This window comes from Saccopteryx bilineata, chromosome 1 (genome assembly GCF_036850765.1).
Source record: "Saccopteryx bilineata isolate mSacBil1 chromosome 1, mSacBil1_pri_phased_curated, whole genome shotgun sequence".
Classification (NCBI taxonomy): Eukaryota; Metazoa; Chordata; class Mammalia; order Chiroptera; family Emballonuridae; genus Saccopteryx; species Saccopteryx bilineata.
The window spans coordinates 136,994,791-137,010,065 of NC_089490.1; the positions used below are offsets into that span (position 1 = coordinate 136,994,791).

Sequence of the window (15,275 nt, forward strand, 5' to 3'; positions counted from 1 at the left end):
AATGCCTGTCATCCCTGCCACTCTCTGCCTTGGGTGTGAGAGTTCAAGCAAGTGGACTGATTTCCTGGAGCCTGAGCTGCTTCTGCAACACCGATGATCAGTCCTACTTTGTCAAATCCTGATTCCGCCACTTGCTAGCAGGGTGGCCTCAACCACAGCCACATTGCTTAGCCCATTTGTATTTTATTTCTTATCTGTAAAGTGTGGAGTCATGATAGCAACCCGACAGGGTTCATGTGAGATTTAAATGCACTCAATATTTAGTCTATTAATATATGCACGGCCCTTCAAAGAGTGTGTCTGCTGCAGAAGTATGATTTTTATTTTTTATTTTTTTTTATTCATTTTTTTGAGAGGAGAGGGAGAGACAGAGAGAGAGAGAGAGGAAAGACAGAGAGAGAAGGGGGGGGAGGAGCTGGAAGCATCAACTCTCATATGTGCCTTGACCAGGCAAGCTCAGGGTTTCGAACCGGCGACCTCAGCATTTCTAGGTCGACACTTTATCCACTGCGCCACCACAGGTCAGAGAAGTATGATTTTTATTGGTTTGTAAGGCTACGTGAAACATAGGTACCTCAGAGAAGGCTGCTTGTGCGAGAGGAGAAGGGTACCTTTTGGGGAGAACCAGCATCCTTGGTCTCAGTGCCCCTGTGCCCTATGTCTTACCTGTAGCCTCAGATATCCAGCCAATGCTGCCCTTGGTCACTCCTCACAATGGGGAATCTCATAGGTTATATGTCTGGGTTTCCACCTCCTCAAACCAAATTCATGTGCTCTTGGCTTAGCAGGCTCCCTGCAGGTCCCCCGGTCCACTGTCTTGGGAATGTTTGTCCTGCTTTTTCATATGAGGAATGGGCCCTCACGCTGTGCCAGGGACAGGTTGCCAGGCAGAGTATGTTGTCTCCCAGACCCATTGGCATTCTGTTGCCCTGTAGAAAGACAAACATCATTCTGACCATTGTCCCTACGCCCCCACCCCAGGGCTCCTCCCAAGGATGGAGACATTTTTCTCCCTGAATGTCCAGCTTTCTACACCTGCCCTTGGGGTCATCTGTGTGTCCAGAGAGCTGCTTAGCAACCCAGTGTAACTGGGTGATTGTGTCAACAACTTAAGACCAAAGGCCGTGAGAGGCAGAATCCGGTCACTCTGCCAAAATGCAGGAGGGGTCCCCCCAGCTGCCAGCCTCATGCCGCCCCATGCTGAGCCTTGCTCTCAGCAGTAGCCTTCTCACACCTTGTCCCTTAGCTTTCCCAAGCACAATTATCAGGACCAGGAGTCTCCATGTAAGAGACCGTCCCAGCTCGCAGGCTTAGAGTGGGCAAAGGTGAACTCTTCCCCAGAGAATGGGGGTACAAAGAAACCTCCTGAAGTCACATGCATGGCTCTGGAAGGCAGCTGGTGGAGAGAAAGCTGTTCTTCCATAGGTACCAGAGAACCTGAGATTCACGTGGCCACAGTCAGCCCAGGCACCCTTACCTCCCAAAGCATGGACATCTCTTCCCTCTTTTTTTTTTTTTTTTTTTTACTTATTCATTTTAGAGAAGGGGGGGGGAGAGAGAGAAGGGGGAGGAGCAGGAAGGATCAACTCCCATATGTGCCTTGACCAGGCAAGCTAGGGTTTTGAACCGGCAACCTCAGTGTTTCCAGGTTGATGCTTTATCCACTGCGCCACCACAGGTCAGGCTCTTCCCTCTTCTTTAACCCTCAGCCCCACCTTGCACTTCCTGAGCTGTCCCTTAATGACTCAGTTACATCCTTCTTCTCCAAGTTCTGTGCCTAGAGCTGGATTGTGGGAGACTAGTCCTTCGTGCTTTTTGTTCACCCACTGCAGGGTGGGAGCTAGGCCCAGGGTGAGGGGGTGCTTAGGGAGGAGAGGCAGCAGGGCCTCGAGGGAGCTTCTCCTGGGGCTGGTTTCACTGCTAGCTCTCACACTCAGCAACACCAATAAAAATGATGATAATAATTAAGCATAATCACAATACGTTTTTATTTATTCCCTAGAAGCCTCCTTTCCCTGGCCCCCATTATTACCTATTTCATCCTTTTGAGGGTTGGTGGGCGTTAAATGTGGCTCTAATAAAAAGTAATAACTGCCCATTTCCCACCCCCACAATGCTGTCAGCCTCTCCTCAGCCCTGGGAGGCAGCTGGAGGCCGGGCGTGTGGGAGGGTGCTGGGCAGTGCATTCTCAGAGCCTGCAGGGAGACTAAGCAGGAGAGGCACACAGAAGGCAAGCCTAGGTGGGAAGCTGGGGAAGCAGCAGGGCTGGCTTTCCCTTCTGAGCCTTCCGCCTTCTCCCCAGAGGAGCATCTTCATTCCCTGTCCCCTTATGATGCCACCTCAGAAGACTGACCAAGCCAAGTTGGGCAAGTAACTTTTCATCATCACTGAGAGTATTTTCTAAATGGTTAAAAAAAGAAAAAGAAAAAGATCTTTGTAAAGATTAAGACCCTGCACATAAAAATGCACTATAAAATGGCAATAGGTGATATTATTAAGCTCTAGGTGATGTTTGTGTTCTTGGCTTAAGGGAATAGGTGGAATTTCAAACTTCTGGAGAAGAAGGTATGTGGGCTGGGGTCCTCCCCAGAATCTCTCAAATCCTCGAGGTCAGCCTGCCCAGCGCTGTGGGCTCCCGAAGCCTGCTCTTCCCGGTAGGAGGACGGCGGGTGATGAGTCCCTCTGGTTCCCTCTGCCCGTTTTCTGCCTGCTTTCCCTCTAGTCAGCTCGGTATCTTTGAGGCCTTCTTGAGCTCTTGATCCAGTGGAGTATGATCCGATATGCTGGCGCTCGGCCGAGCCTCCCTTCCAGCTTTTGCCTGAAATGGGGAAACCCACTCATGTGGTGCCCGTTCCCATTGTACAGAGGGGAAAACGAGGCAAAGGGGGCAGTTAGTGATGAGCCCTGGAAACTCTGAGATCCAAATCTCCCCCCCCCCCATCGCTTCCCGGCCTCCTAATATTTCCGATTGGGACAGGCCTTCAATAAGAGACCCACCCACAAGTCGGAGAAGCTTTTTTTTTTTTTTTTTTTTTGTATTTTTCTGAAGTTGGAAACGGGGAGGCAGTCAGATAGACTCCCGCATGCGCCCGACCTGGAACCACCCGGCACGCCCACTAGGGGGCGACGCTCTGCCCATCTGGGGCATTGCTCTGTTGCAACCAGAGCCATTCTAGCGCCTGAGGCAGAGGCCATAGAGCAGGGGTCCCCAAACTTTTTACACAGGGGGCCAGTTCACTGTCCCTCAGACCGTTGGAGGGCCGGACTATAAAAAAAACTATGAACAAATCCCCATGCACACTGCACATATCTTATTTTAAAGTAAAAAACCAAAACGGGAACAAATACAATATTTAAAATAAAGAACAAGTAAATTTAAATCAACAAACTGACCAGTATTTCAATGGGAACTATGCTCCTCTCACTGACCACCAGTGAAAGAGGTGCCCCTTCCGGAAGTGCTGCGAGGGCCGGATAAATGGCCTCAGGGGGCCCGCATGTGGCCCACGGGCCATAGTTTGGAGACCCCTGCCATAGAGCCATCCTCGGCGCCTGGGCCAACTTTGCTCCAATGGAGCCTTGGCTGAGGGAGGGGAAGAGAGAGACAGAGAGGAAGGAGAGGGGGAGGGGTGGAGAAGCAGCCAGGAATCGAACCCGGGACTTCCGCACGCCAGGCCGACGCTCTACCACTGAGCAAACCGACCAGCGCCGAAGCACCGCCTTTTAAGGTGCGGACCACACGCCTCCCGGACCTCGCCCCGCCCCTCAGGGCCGCACTGCGCCTGCGCCGCGCTCCGGAGGCCTGGGGTTGGGCAGATCCCAGTTCCATGCAACTTTCAAGTGAGTTGCAAACTCCGCCCCGAGCTGGTTCCGGCGGCCTGGCGTCCAGTGACCTGAAGATTGGCACGAACCAAGGCCACGACGTGCCACCCGCGGCCCGGGATGCGCAGCGCCACCGCGGCGAGGGCCGAACTCCTGGTCCTCCGCGGCAGGAAGTGCAGGTCGGAGCCCTAACTGCCGGGCAGCGCGGCGTTACGGAAGAGCGCTCCTCCAGCGCTCCCGGTCCTCGCGCCAGCCGGCTGGTCTCCTCGCGCTGTGGAGTTAGGGGGCGGCGGGCTCTGCCTCCGCCAAGGGGCAGTACGAACGCCCATCTGGTTCCCGCACCTCCGCCTAGTGCCCCATTCCAGCCACGCGTGAGCGTCTCCCTGGGCATCTTGGTGGTCTCCCTTCGCCCCTGAGGCTGCAGGATGATGTCCTGGATGATCTGTCGCTTGGTGGTGTGAGTATGGCCGCTCTCACACCCACTCATCCCAGTTGCCAGCCCGCCCCTGGAGTGGAACCTGGGACCGTCTGGTGGGAAAGGGGACTTTCTGAGCTCCGTCAAACCAACCTCCTCAACACTTACCACAATGGTTAACGGATCTGCGGGCCTGCACGCGTCATGGGCCCCCAAACGCGGTATCGGGCCCCGCAGGCCTGTCGCCCCACCTCCTAGGTTCCTTGGCTGATAGCGACCCCTCCTGCACTCACGCACACTGCAGACAGGTGCGTGGGGTGGAGGACCACAGGCTGGCCCTAAGCCCCTTGGCAAACACGAGGTGTTGTGGCATGTTGTAGGTGGAGAATCCAGGTGCCTGCTTCCCATCTGAGCAGTCACATGACTCACCACCCTGGCTTCACCTGCCTACTCTGTCCTACTCATCACCTTTCAATATTTCAGTACCTGGCTTGACTACCCCTGTCTGAAGCCTGGCAATGTCAAGTCTGGTGGCCCTGGGCCTGATTACATTTTCTTGGGAGGGGACAGCTTGGTGCTCTCACCAGCTCAGAAGCTTGCCTCCCACCCACCTTGCTCAGTGGCTGTGTGTGCCTATGCACCCATAGTCCCTGTGCAGGCCTGGACAGGCTTGGGATGTTTGTAAACAGCAGGGTGGAGGCAGCCTCCAGGGCACTGAGTCAGATGCAGGTTGTGCCAGCCAAGCAGGAAGAACAGGGTAGGCGCTATCACCTTGAACCCGTGGGGGAGGTGGCCATCTCTATGGGGCAGAGCATGGTGACCCTCACACTTCCCCCCCTCTGCTTTTTCGTTGCTCTTCCAGGCTGGTGTTTGGGATGCTGTACCCAGCTTATGCTTCCTATAAAGCTGTGAAGACCAAGGACATTCGTGAATATGTGAGTGTGGTGGTTGGCTCCATTGGGGTGGGATGACAGCCTTGGGGGGTATGGTAGGATTTGGGGCACTGGGTAGAATGTGAACTAGCCCCCCTCCTCCAGGGGAAAAATCAGCTGGATCCTGAGCAGAGTGAGTGTGAATGGAGGATGAGCTATGGAGGTACCTGTGTAGGAGCATGTGGTTGAAACCCACTGGGGCTGGGTACAGGAATGAGTGGCAGTTTCTCAGAGGCAGTTCTCTAGGGCTGTCCAGGTGCCAGGGGAATGCAGTGAGACAGGCTCTCTGGCATCTCAGGGCTGGGTCAGACCAGGACAGGGAAGTTGGCTCTGCAGGTTTAGCCACTGGCCTCTGACCTCTCTGCCCCCTCACCCTCAGGTCCGGTGGATGATGTACTGGATCGTCTTTGCACTCTTCATGGTGGTGGAGACTTTCACAGACATCTTTATTTCCTGGTATGGGTGCAGGGCGCTGTGGGCCATGGGAGGGAATGTCCTACCCTCAAACTGGCTCTCTGACTGCCCTTGCCCTTGCACTCTTGACAGGTTCCCTTTCTACTATGAGATCAAGATGGCCTTTGTGCTATGGCTGCTCTCGCCCCACACCAAAGGGGCCAGCCTGCTTTACCGCAAGTTCATCCACCCATCCTTGTCCCACCATGAGAAGGTACCCCAGGGGAAGGCAGGGAGGGAAGCACGGTTGTGAGGGAAAGGGCCCTGGACTCAGAGTTCAGAACACTGGGGGATACCTGGGTTCTAATCCTAGTCTGGGGACTCTGACAGAGCCTAGCCTTCTTCCTCTTACGGGATAATCAAATGGAGGCAACATGTGAGTGGCCTTTTGAAAGTGTGAAAAGTCAGCTGGAAGTTGGTTTGGGGATGGGAGGGGGAGGCTGGGGCATGGCTGTTCACTGAGGTGTGGGACTGGGTGGGTGAGTGAGGAGCCATGCTCTTGGTGTGGTTGCCAACCCACTGCGGATAAGGGTAGGCTGGGAGGTGTGGCACCCAATGACTTCTATAGGTCTGTGCAGGAGGAGTGACTTGGACTGTCCCCTGAGCTTTCTGTGCCCTGGTCCATAGGAGATCGATGTCTACATTGTGCAGGCCAAGGAGCGCAGCTACGAAACAATGCTCAGCTTTGGGAAGCGGGGCCTCAACATTGCTGCTACAGCCGCCATGCAGGCTGCCACCAAGGTACCCTGAGCCCCAGCCCTCCATCCGATCCCCACCGCCACCCCAGTGCCTTTTGGGCAAGTCCAGCTCTCTGTCAGTGAGCCGAGAGATAACAGCTGTCCATTCCAGGGAACGTGGGTGAGAGGTGACAGGTGGGGTGTTGGCAGGAGCATGGAGCTGGCTCTGACACTGACTGTGAGCAGCTGCTCCTGCTCTGTGGGCTTTAGTTTCCTGTTGAGGCCACAAAAATCTGGGACTAGAAGGTTGCTGAGTCACGTTCATTTGTGAGGCCTTTGCCCAAGTGATTACCTGCCCGTTAGCCCTTGACTTCTCTGAGCCGCCCTGGCTAAGGCTTCTTCCTGCTAGGAGTCCTGCCTCCTCCTACAGGTGCTACAAGGCTCCCCCTTCCTTGCAGGGTCAGGGTGCGCTGGCTGGAAGGCTGCGCAGCTTCTCCATGCAGGACCTGCGCTCCATTCCCGACACCGCTGCCCCCACCTACCAGGATCCCCTCTACTTGGAGGACCAGATGCCCTGCCACAGACCACCAATCGGTGAGTGGGCACAGGGACCCAGAACTTCCCAAGAGAACTGGCTTCCTTCATGCAAGCTGTGGCTTCCCCCAGGGCTTAGCCCCCGGCTTTCAGACTGGCCTTCCTCTTCTCCACGCAGGGTACAGAGCACGGGGCCCTCAGGACACTGACACTGAGGATGAGTGTTGGTCAGATACAGAGGCAGTGCCCCAATCACCACCCCGGTCCCGAGAGAAGCCTCTGAGCCGCAGCCAGAGCCTGCGTGTGGTCAAGAGGAAACCACTGGTGCGAGAGGTTGGTGGCAAAAAAGGCAAAAGGGAGGTGGGCAGTGTGGCACTTTAGCCTGGACCTCTCATGGTGTGCCTACTCTCTCTCCCACAGCGCACCTCAGTTTCCCTGAAGGTCCGGACAAGGAAAAAGACTGTGCCCTCAGACATGGGCAGCTAGGTCTGCAGAGCCTGCCCAGTTTTACCTTGTGCCCTGCAGGGTGCTGGGGGCGTTTGGAGAGGCCCTCTCGCTGCACCAGCTGCCCAGGCTCTGCCCTCTTTGCTCTTGCTGTCAGTTAAGGGCCCCTTAACCTGCAGGTGCCACCAGGGCTATGCACAGGGATGACCTGAAATGTACCAAAGCCAGCTGGGCCCAGGGTTCTATTTATTGTCTTTTTCATGCCTCTGCATTCTCAGGGATGGGACCAGAGCCCTCCTCAGATCCCTGCGAGTGAAACCAAAGCCCACCTAGATGTGTTTATTCCTTCCTGTCCTTCAAAGTACTTGACAGCCTTCTGCAAGGCCTTGTGTGTGATTCCTGGTTGTGTGTTTTGTGTTGGTGAATGAGGCCAGGTTTGTGCAAGTTTTGATAAATAAATACATTGAAGTGTTCTGTTTTTCCTGTTTTTTAGCCCCAGCCCTCACAGCACACATTAAACAGCTTAGAATGGGGGCTGAAAGACAGACAGTCAAAGGGGTTCAGTCTTTTGGGGGAGACAACCATTGAAAAATAACTGTGATGTGGCAAGTGCTGTCACAGAAAACTTCTGAGGACCCTAGAGAACATACAGGAGACTGGGGGACTAGCTCTGAGAGGTCAGAGCCTAAGAAGACTGTGGTCAAGAGGAAGTGGGACTGGCCTTTCCCTGAAGGTGCACTGTATGGCAGGTAGAGAAACCAGGGGGAGCATAGGTGTGGAGGGGGTTTGGGGAGCACAGTGTTCCCATGGGAATTAGCTGGAGCTATGCACAGAATACACCTGGTAAGTCTCACTTCTTCCAGGCGCTTGCTGGGGGTCTCTAGAAGCTGAGTGGCATTGAATTTCTATAAACACTCAGGTAACATGGGAAACATTGCACCTCCGCAGACTGGCCGCGAGGGGGCAGCAGCTGCCAGGGTCTGGGCTGCCCCCAGCTTCCAGGTCAAGGAGGGTGGGGCTCAGAGAGAGGCTGGCCAGAGCCATGCCCTGCAGGGGCCTGGTCGCTGGTTGGCTGGAGGGACCATGCAGAACTCTGCCCTGGCTTTCGATGGCCCTCCCTGCTGTTCATGGTCATTGGTCCTCAGCCTGCCCCAACCATAGCGTCGCTGATGTTGTCCAGCCACTCAGGCTCTGTGCCTGGGCTTGCTCCACTCCATCTCCTACCCTAGCCCTGGGGCAGCCGGTCAGGCTCTGCCCTCTCCTGCCCCTGGATGCTGGTCTCTGCCATGCCCCGCTCCCACCCCCATGTCTGCTTTTCTTTTCCTCTTTTGATTAAGCAAAGAAATAGGTAAGAGTGTTGAGTGGGAAGAGGGGAGGTAGGGTGGTAACCCAGAGTGATCTGAGGAGTGTGGATTAATTCTTGGTGTGGGATTATCCAGGTTTTATTTGGGGGAGGCACTTAATCTGTGGGGGTGGAGTTTAGCTCCTCACATCTTGGTGTTCAGTGACTTCCTATCTTGGCATTCCCTTGCATTATGCCTTATCTCTTCATTTATTCATTAAAAAAAAAATTTACTGAGCATATTTACCAGATACCAGGCATATTGCCAGATACTGGGGATGCAAAGTCTAGTACTGGCTCACACCTGAAGTGTGACCACCCCAGCAGGTGCTGCTCTAAGCCCCTGATAAACTAATTTAGTCCTCACAGTAATCTCACGAGGTATGTACTATTGTTATAATCTCCATTTTACAAATAGGAAACCATGCATTTAGAGGGCAAGTAATTTGCCTGCAGTCACACAGCCAGTAAGTGGCAGAATTGGGCTTTGAACCAGGCAGTCTGACTCCAGAGTCAGTGTACTTAAATACTATGTAGGACTAAAGTAAATGAGATGTTTCTTGCCTGGGAGGCAAGGAGGAGACTAGGATGTGTTAAGCATTGGTGTGCACATGACCTTGTTCTGGGCGCTTGACAGAGATGATTTCCTTGAATCCTCCCTACAAGCCTGAAGTAGTAGGTTATGCCCATCTTACAAATGGAGAAACCAAGACTCAGAAAAGTGAAGCAGCTGCCCGTGGATGGGAGTCCCATCTCCTGATGCTAGCCTGCCAGCAGGACCCACACCCCTGAACTGAGGGAACAGAACAGAAGAGCGTGTGGTGAACAGCAAAATTAAGCAAAAACTCCAAGGGAAATGGAACAGGGTTGGGGGGGGGGCGTCTGAACTTGTGGGATGTGAGGGTGCTTTCAGGGGAGCTGGGCTGCACCTGCCTTCATTCCTAGGATGGGGCCTTAGAGTGAGCAGCAGAGTCACTTGTGCCCCTGGGTGAATTGGTGACACTGTCTCAGGTCCATGGTCCCCACCTTAACCCACAGCCTCCTCCCTGGCCCTGTGGCCCCACAACCCCTGCCGGCAGCCGCGCTGCTCCTATTTCTGTCTCCTGGGCATGTCACATTCTTTCCAGCATCAGCCCCCAGGCCTGTGCTCCAGCTGGGTGAATCTCTGGCCCTCCAAACAGCCTTTTTTCCCCGGCCTATCCTGACCTTCCTTGAGACCTTCTTTTTCCAAGAAGCCTTTCCTGACTTGCAAATCCCTCCTCCAGCTCCTAAGGTTCCTGATCTCTGGTCTGCTCATCCCATCCTAGGCACAGGATGTCATGGGCTGTGCTGGTGTGCTGGTCACTCCCCCCTGCCCTCCCTTCCCAGCTGGCCTCCGACACCCATATTGCTTCATGTTCCCTACCTCTTTCAACCTGGATTGTTACATGGCTCCATGCTGTTCCCCTGACATGCTCTTCCTCCCTAACCCCACTCACTGTCTTACTGCTATTTGCCCTTGGAAGCGCTCAGACCTCCCCTCCCCTAGGAAGCCCTCTGCAGGCACTCCCCCGGCCCCCTTGGAGTTGAGTGCTCATCCTGACCCCACCATCTCTGGTCTTGTATTGACTTCCGTTTTTGCCTTGAGCACATTTTATTTTCTTTCCCACTGCATTGTGACTTCATAAAGAACAGACCAGCATCTTATTCACTTCTGTATCCCAGGAACAAATGGTATTTTAGCCAAAGTGAAATATTGTCATTCACCTGAAGGCCCATTTATTCTCTGTTGTCTGAGCTTAGGTGTCACCTTCTCTGTGTAGCTCCCCCAACTTTCCCAAGAGCAACTTGTAATCATTAACACAAGGACCGACTCCAGTAGTCACCGTGAGTTCTTAGCACAGGGCTTGACACCTAGGGGCCTCAGCGAATGTTTGCTGGGAAAGGGGCATGTGACTGACTGAGAACAAGCTCCTCAAGTGTGAGGATGGCCTTGCTTTCATCTTTATGCCCAACATCTCCTTGGTGCCCATCACAGAGTCTTGAAAATGGCAGGGTCTTGGCCCTGGCAGGGTGTCTCAGAGGGGAAAGAGTTGTCCCGGTGCACTGAGGTCACAGGTTCAATCCCCAGACAGGGTACATACGAGAAGCAATCAATGAGTACACACTAAATGGAAAACTAAGTGAAACAGTGAGTTGATGCTTCTCTCTCTCAAACCAATGGAAAAGTTAAAAAAAGAAAAAAGAGAGAAAATGCCAGGGTCTCTGTGATGCATGTTTGGCTGCTGCAGTTGTGTGGGTCCCAAGACATCTTGGGACTGAGGGGGAGGGGTAAAGAGAACCCCAGGTTCTGGGGCACTTCTGGCCAAGCACACAAGTGCTCCTAAGACTGGGGCATTGGGTGTGGGCTGGACTTCCCTCAGAGCCCGCCCTGTTTCCTCTGAGCATCGGTAGACTGCCAGCAGTGACTTCTTCCACTTGGGGTTCCTGGCCATCTCTAGCCTGGCCCCTAGGGAAAGGCTAGGCTGTGCTGGCCTCCCCAAGACTTGCAGCCTTCCATGTCCACCGGGATTAGGATTGGGTTGCCCTTTCAACTGGCCTGAAGCACGATGTGCCAGGCTTCATGCTGGGCACCAGCTGGGAGGATGAAGCAGCAGAGTTCAGCCTCTTCAAAAATACATACCTCTGCTAGGCCAGGTACCAGCCCTGCCTGATTTGTGCCCTGGTCTTACTCCTTGGCCTGCCCATCCACCTTGCCTGCCTGTGATGGCCTCCTCCACTGCCTCCAAGTCCCTGGTGCAGGTGGTCCTCCCTCCCCTCCTCCCCACTGCCTCAACAGCCCTTCCACCTTTCAGGTGGCCCCTCTATCTCCCTGCCTCTCAGCCCCTCTCTCCGCTTGTAGCACCCGGCTTGTCCAGGTCCCCCTTCCCCGACTCTGGCTCCACTGCTGTATTTTTAGCTGCCCCTCTAGGTGGTGGCAGCATAGTTAGAGTTAGCCCCTTCTTTCAGCACATCCTGGGCTTGGGAGTTGATTAGTGGCATCTCCCGGATTAGTGGCAGCTTGGCCTGACTCTCCGGGGCTCCTTCCCCTGCCCCCGCCTGCTGCCCTCCCCTGGGCAGGGAGCTACTCTACCAGAGGGGCACTGTGCTTGCCCAGGTAAGGGACTCTTGGGACAGCGTGAGAGAGCTGGCTCATGAGTCCTGCTGCGCTTGTGAGCGTGAATGTCTGTCTCAGTGTGGGGAGTCCTGGCTGGCACTGCCCCACCTTTGAGAGGGTCAAGGAGATGAGCACTCTGGTGCTTGCCCTTGGTTCCCTGTCCAGTACCAGGGACTGCGATGCCCAATAGCTGGGGAAGGGGCAGAAGCCCGGCGAGAGGATGATGCCTGCTACCCAAGCTATCCTGGGGGCTGGAGCTGGGGTTGCTGGTGGAAGGTCTTGGGGTAGGGCGGAATGAGGTAGCTTTCTCTGCCAGATGATAAGATTGCCCTGAGGGGAGGTGGGGGAAGGGAGAGGGATGTTGGGGAGGCAAAGACTGAGAAGAGGAATTAGGTCAGGGATGTGGGTGGGTGGGTGTGAGGGGACACCGGCATCTATCTGCTGCAGAGCTTCCTCCTGGTTCTGAAAGCATCTCCACACTTCCCTTCCTCTCCCCTCCCCCCAGGTCCGGGGAGAATTTGCCCCGGTATTCCCCCTCCCCCATGCCCCCGCCCCAGGCGTTGCCACAGGGGTTGGGGGTGGGGTGGGGGGGAAGCCAGCCTCAGCTGTCAGAAGGATGGAGGGGCTGGGGAAGTAGGGCTAGGTGCCCAGACGGCCGCGTGTGTGGGAGGGGATGTCCTCAGATGCCCTCCACCCGGCGGCAGTCCCCGCTCTGACGTGGGTACCCCCCCCTCTCCCCTCCCGGATTAGTGGCAGCTTGGCCTGACTCTCCGGGGCTCCTTCCCCCGCCCCCGCCTGCTGCCCTCCCCTGGGCAGGGGGCTACTCTGCCAGAGGGGCACTGTGCTTGCCCAGGTAAGGGACTCTTGGGACAGCGTGAGAGCAGCTGGCTCATGAGTCCTGCTGCGCTTGTGAGCGTGAATGTCTGTCTCAGTGTGTGTGTGTGCCTGTCAGCGTGTGAGGGGTTGCTGTGAGCCGGGTGGGCCCACGCGTGTCTGGGGGTGCTGGTCAGCTTGCCTTTGTCCACGAATCCAGCACTGTGTTCACGCATTGTGTGGCTTTCCTTCTGTGTTTGTGTCTTTTGTGTGTCTCCTCAGCTCTGCTCTGTCCTCAGGCTCAGAGGAGCCGGCTACCAGGGCTCTGTGGGCCTGTGGCATGGGCTGTGGAGCAGGATGGGGAGCTGGCCAAGGGTGGGAAGGGGCTCCTCCCCCCCCCACCCCATGACCCCTGGGCATTTCAAGAGCCTGTCCTGAAAGGTTGGGGGTCTAATCCAGAGAATGACCTGACAAAGCAGACATGGCAACTGGGGTGGGGTGGAGGGAGGTGTCTGTCCCTGCTCCCCTGGGAGAGTCCCCATCCCCTTTGGGGCTGACAGAGACAGGCCCTTAGGACCCCTGACAACCCAGGCTCTCACCCTGCCCTGCCCAGCCTCTTCTAGGTCCCGAGCCACAGGAATCCCCCCCCCCCCACTCTCCTACAAGCTGCTGCCAGAGGATGCAGATGGGGACCACAGGCACACCCCAGGCCCAGCTGCACCCTGGAGCCACCTTGGGAGTGGGAGGCTGGGTCTTGGGGTCTTGGGATTGCAGTCTGAGGTAGACCCTCCACAATCATTGCCCCTGGCACACTCAGGTCTGGCCACCCCTCAGGGTAACTGGGGGGAGGAAGGGAGTGTTAATAACTCAGTCAAGTAAACAACCCCTACCAGCTTGCCCAGCCACAGAACTGGTCTCTGGGGGGAGGCGAAGGGGCAGAAGGAATCCATGCCAACCTGACCCAAGTCCTGCCTAGGGCCAGCCCCTTCAGGCCTCCTCTCCTCCTGACCCCTCTTCTTCCCCTCAGCTGGTGAAAGGACCCCCTGCTTCCCCTCCAGTCTCCTGGAAGGAAGGCTCCCTCCTGGCTCTTCATGGCTCTCCTCTCCAGGGACTGTGGTGTGACCTGGGGCCCAGCTGGGCATCTGAGAACTCATCCTTTCGCTGGGATGGGGTGGGTGGGGTGCTGCTGCCTCTGTCACTGGCTGGGTGAAGGCAGGCCAAGGATGGCTTCCACAAGGAGGCAGGGGAATCTCGGGGTGGGAGCCCGAGGGGAAGGGAAGCGCCCTTTGGGCGTGTGGGTTTCTGTGTGTGTCTGAATCTGTCTGTGTGTGTTTGAATCTGTCTGTTTGTGTCTGTGCTCTGGAACCACCCCCGCAGAGGAGCCAGGATGCTTCCTCGGGTGGAGGGTGCCCTGCTTTCCCATTTCCTCTCCTCTCTGTTCCCTCCCAGGAGCCACTCCCATGGGCTCCTCTCCAGTGCTGGGCCTGGAAGCACTAGGAACAGGGATGAGGCAGACCCCCAGAATGTGAGGCTGAAGCAGGTGGTGGCACTCTCTGGTCCCACCTGGTCTCCAGACACTTGGTGAAAAACAAGGTTCTTATAGCAGGGATAGACTAGAGCCTGGGTCCTTCAGAACTGCTAACAACGGAAACTGCCATTGGGCCCTGGGAGGGGACTTGGGTCAGAAGGTTAGGAGCTGCTTGACCAGGTGAGGAGAAGGCAGGGCAGACACAGCCAGCCAGGTGTGCCCATGTGCCAGAGCTGGAGAGGACCAGGAGCAAGTGGTCTTGCAGGCACAGGGCCGGCTGGTGAGGGTCAGAGCGCCCATCACTGACCCGTGAGAACCCGACCGTCCCTGCCAGCTTTGGCACTGCCCCCTCCCAGCCGCCTGCCCTAGCACCCCAGGGGGCACCCCGCCCCACCGTGGCCTGGTCCGGCCCCTCCCGCCCTTTGCTCCAGTTCCCGGGTTTGGCACCTATAGTGGGGGTGCTGCCCGCCTGCCAGGCTCCGGGGCCGGGCCCACGGGAGGGTGGGGCGGCTGGGAAGCTGGCACGCTGCCCCCGGGGAGCCTCTCTCGGCAGGCGCCCGGGTGCCGCGGGGGGAGGGGGGAACAAAGGGCTCATTCTCCCCGTGCGCAGCCGGTGGCATCGCCGGGGCGTTGGCGGAAGCCCCCGGGGCCCGGGAGGGGGCAGGTCCAGGCGGGGCCGCCGAATCATGGGCTCCTGTTTCCCGCAGGGTGCTGGAGGAGGAAACCGGCGGAGCAGCTTCCCCACTCTCAGTTGCGCGTCTGGCGATGGCGATCAGAGGTCCTGCTGCGCTCTCCCTCCATTAGCCGTGCTGTGCCGCTTTGCGCCCTGGCTGGTGCCTCTCTCCTGGATTCCGGGATCGGCGCCCCCTTCTAGGCACGACCCCCTTCCCCGGCCCCTCGGCCTTTCCCCAACTCAGCCGACTCCGACCCGGGGCGCGCGTTCCCCCCGGCCCGGCTGCCTCTCTCCCTCCGGGGACACCGCTCCCTAGCCCCAGCCCGGCCCTCCCCGCGGCGCAGCACGGAGTCTCCGCGTCCCATGGCGCAACCCACGGCCTTGGCCCAGAAGCTGGTGCGGCCGATCCGCGCCGTGTGCCGCATCCTGCAGATTCCGGAGTCCGACCCCTCCAACCTGCGGCCATAGAGCGCCCCCGCTTCCCCGGGGGAGAGAGAACGCCAGCG

General features: G+C 56.8%; 2 protein-coding genes and 1 long non-coding RNA gene across 5 annotated transcripts; 2 read left to right on the forward strand and 1 right to left on the reverse strand.

Annotated features, from left to right (window-relative positions):
- Positions 1–1,964: 1,964 nt before the first annotated feature.
- LOC136330688 (uncharacterized) lies at positions 1,965–4,988 on the reverse strand. Its single transcript, XR_010730359.1, has 2 exons — positions 4,406–4,988; positions 1,965–2,818 (listed from the first exon to the last, which is right to left on the reverse strand). It is a non-coding gene; the product is annotated as an uncharacterized lncRNA (long non-coding RNA).
- Positions 3,822–7,467, forward strand: REEP4 (receptor accessory protein 4). Its single transcript, XM_066267843.1, has 8 exons — positions 3,822–4,279; positions 5,100–5,172; positions 5,549–5,625; positions 5,716–5,836; positions 6,250–6,363; positions 6,758–6,893; positions 7,012–7,166; positions 7,254–7,467. Exons 1-8 carry the CDS (start codon positions 4,248–4,250, stop codon positions 7,317–7,319), a joined length of 774 nt encoding a protein of 257 aa, XP_066123940.1. The 5' UTR covers positions 3,822–4,247; the 3' UTR covers positions 7,320–7,467.
- Positions 7,468–8,608: 1,141 nt separating this feature from the next.
- HRURF (HR upstream open reading frame) lies at positions 8,609–15,241 on the forward strand. Of its 3 annotated transcripts, none has more exons than XM_066267915.1 (2): positions 8,609–8,625; positions 14,804–15,241. In XM_066267915.1, the coding sequence occupies exon 2, from the start codon at positions 15,133–15,135 to the stop codon at positions 15,235–15,237; it is 105 nt and encodes a 34-aa protein (XP_066124012.1). In that variant the 5' UTR covers positions 8,609–8,625; positions 14,804–15,132; the 3' UTR covers positions 15,238–15,241. The 3 variants fall into 3 exon arrangements, with proteins under 3 accessions (XP_066124012.1, XP_066123992.1, XP_066124002.1); XM_066267895.1 differs by lacking the exon at positions 8,609–8,625 and adding an exon at positions 12,507–12,608; XM_066267905.1 differs by lacking the exon at positions 8,609–8,625 and adding an exon at positions 14,036–14,161.
- The last annotated feature ends 34 nt before the right edge of the window (positions 15,242–15,275 follow it).

Coding starts and splice junctions, on each gene's coding strand:
- REEP4 (XM_066267843.1), top strand. CDS start 4,248: ATGATGTCCTGGATGATCTGTCGCTTGGTGGT. Junction 5,626..5,715: donor ACAGACATCTTTATTTCCTG/GTATGGGTGCAG, acceptor CACTCTTGACAG/GTTCCCTTTCTACTATGAGA. Junction 6,364..6,757: donor CCATGCAGGCTGCCACCAAG/GTACCCTGAGCC, acceptor CCTTCCTTGCAG/GGTCAGGGTGCGCTGGCTGG.
- HRURF (XM_066267915.1), top strand. CDS start 15,133: ATGGCGCAACCCACGGCCTTGGCCCAGAAGCTGGTGCGGCCGATCCGC.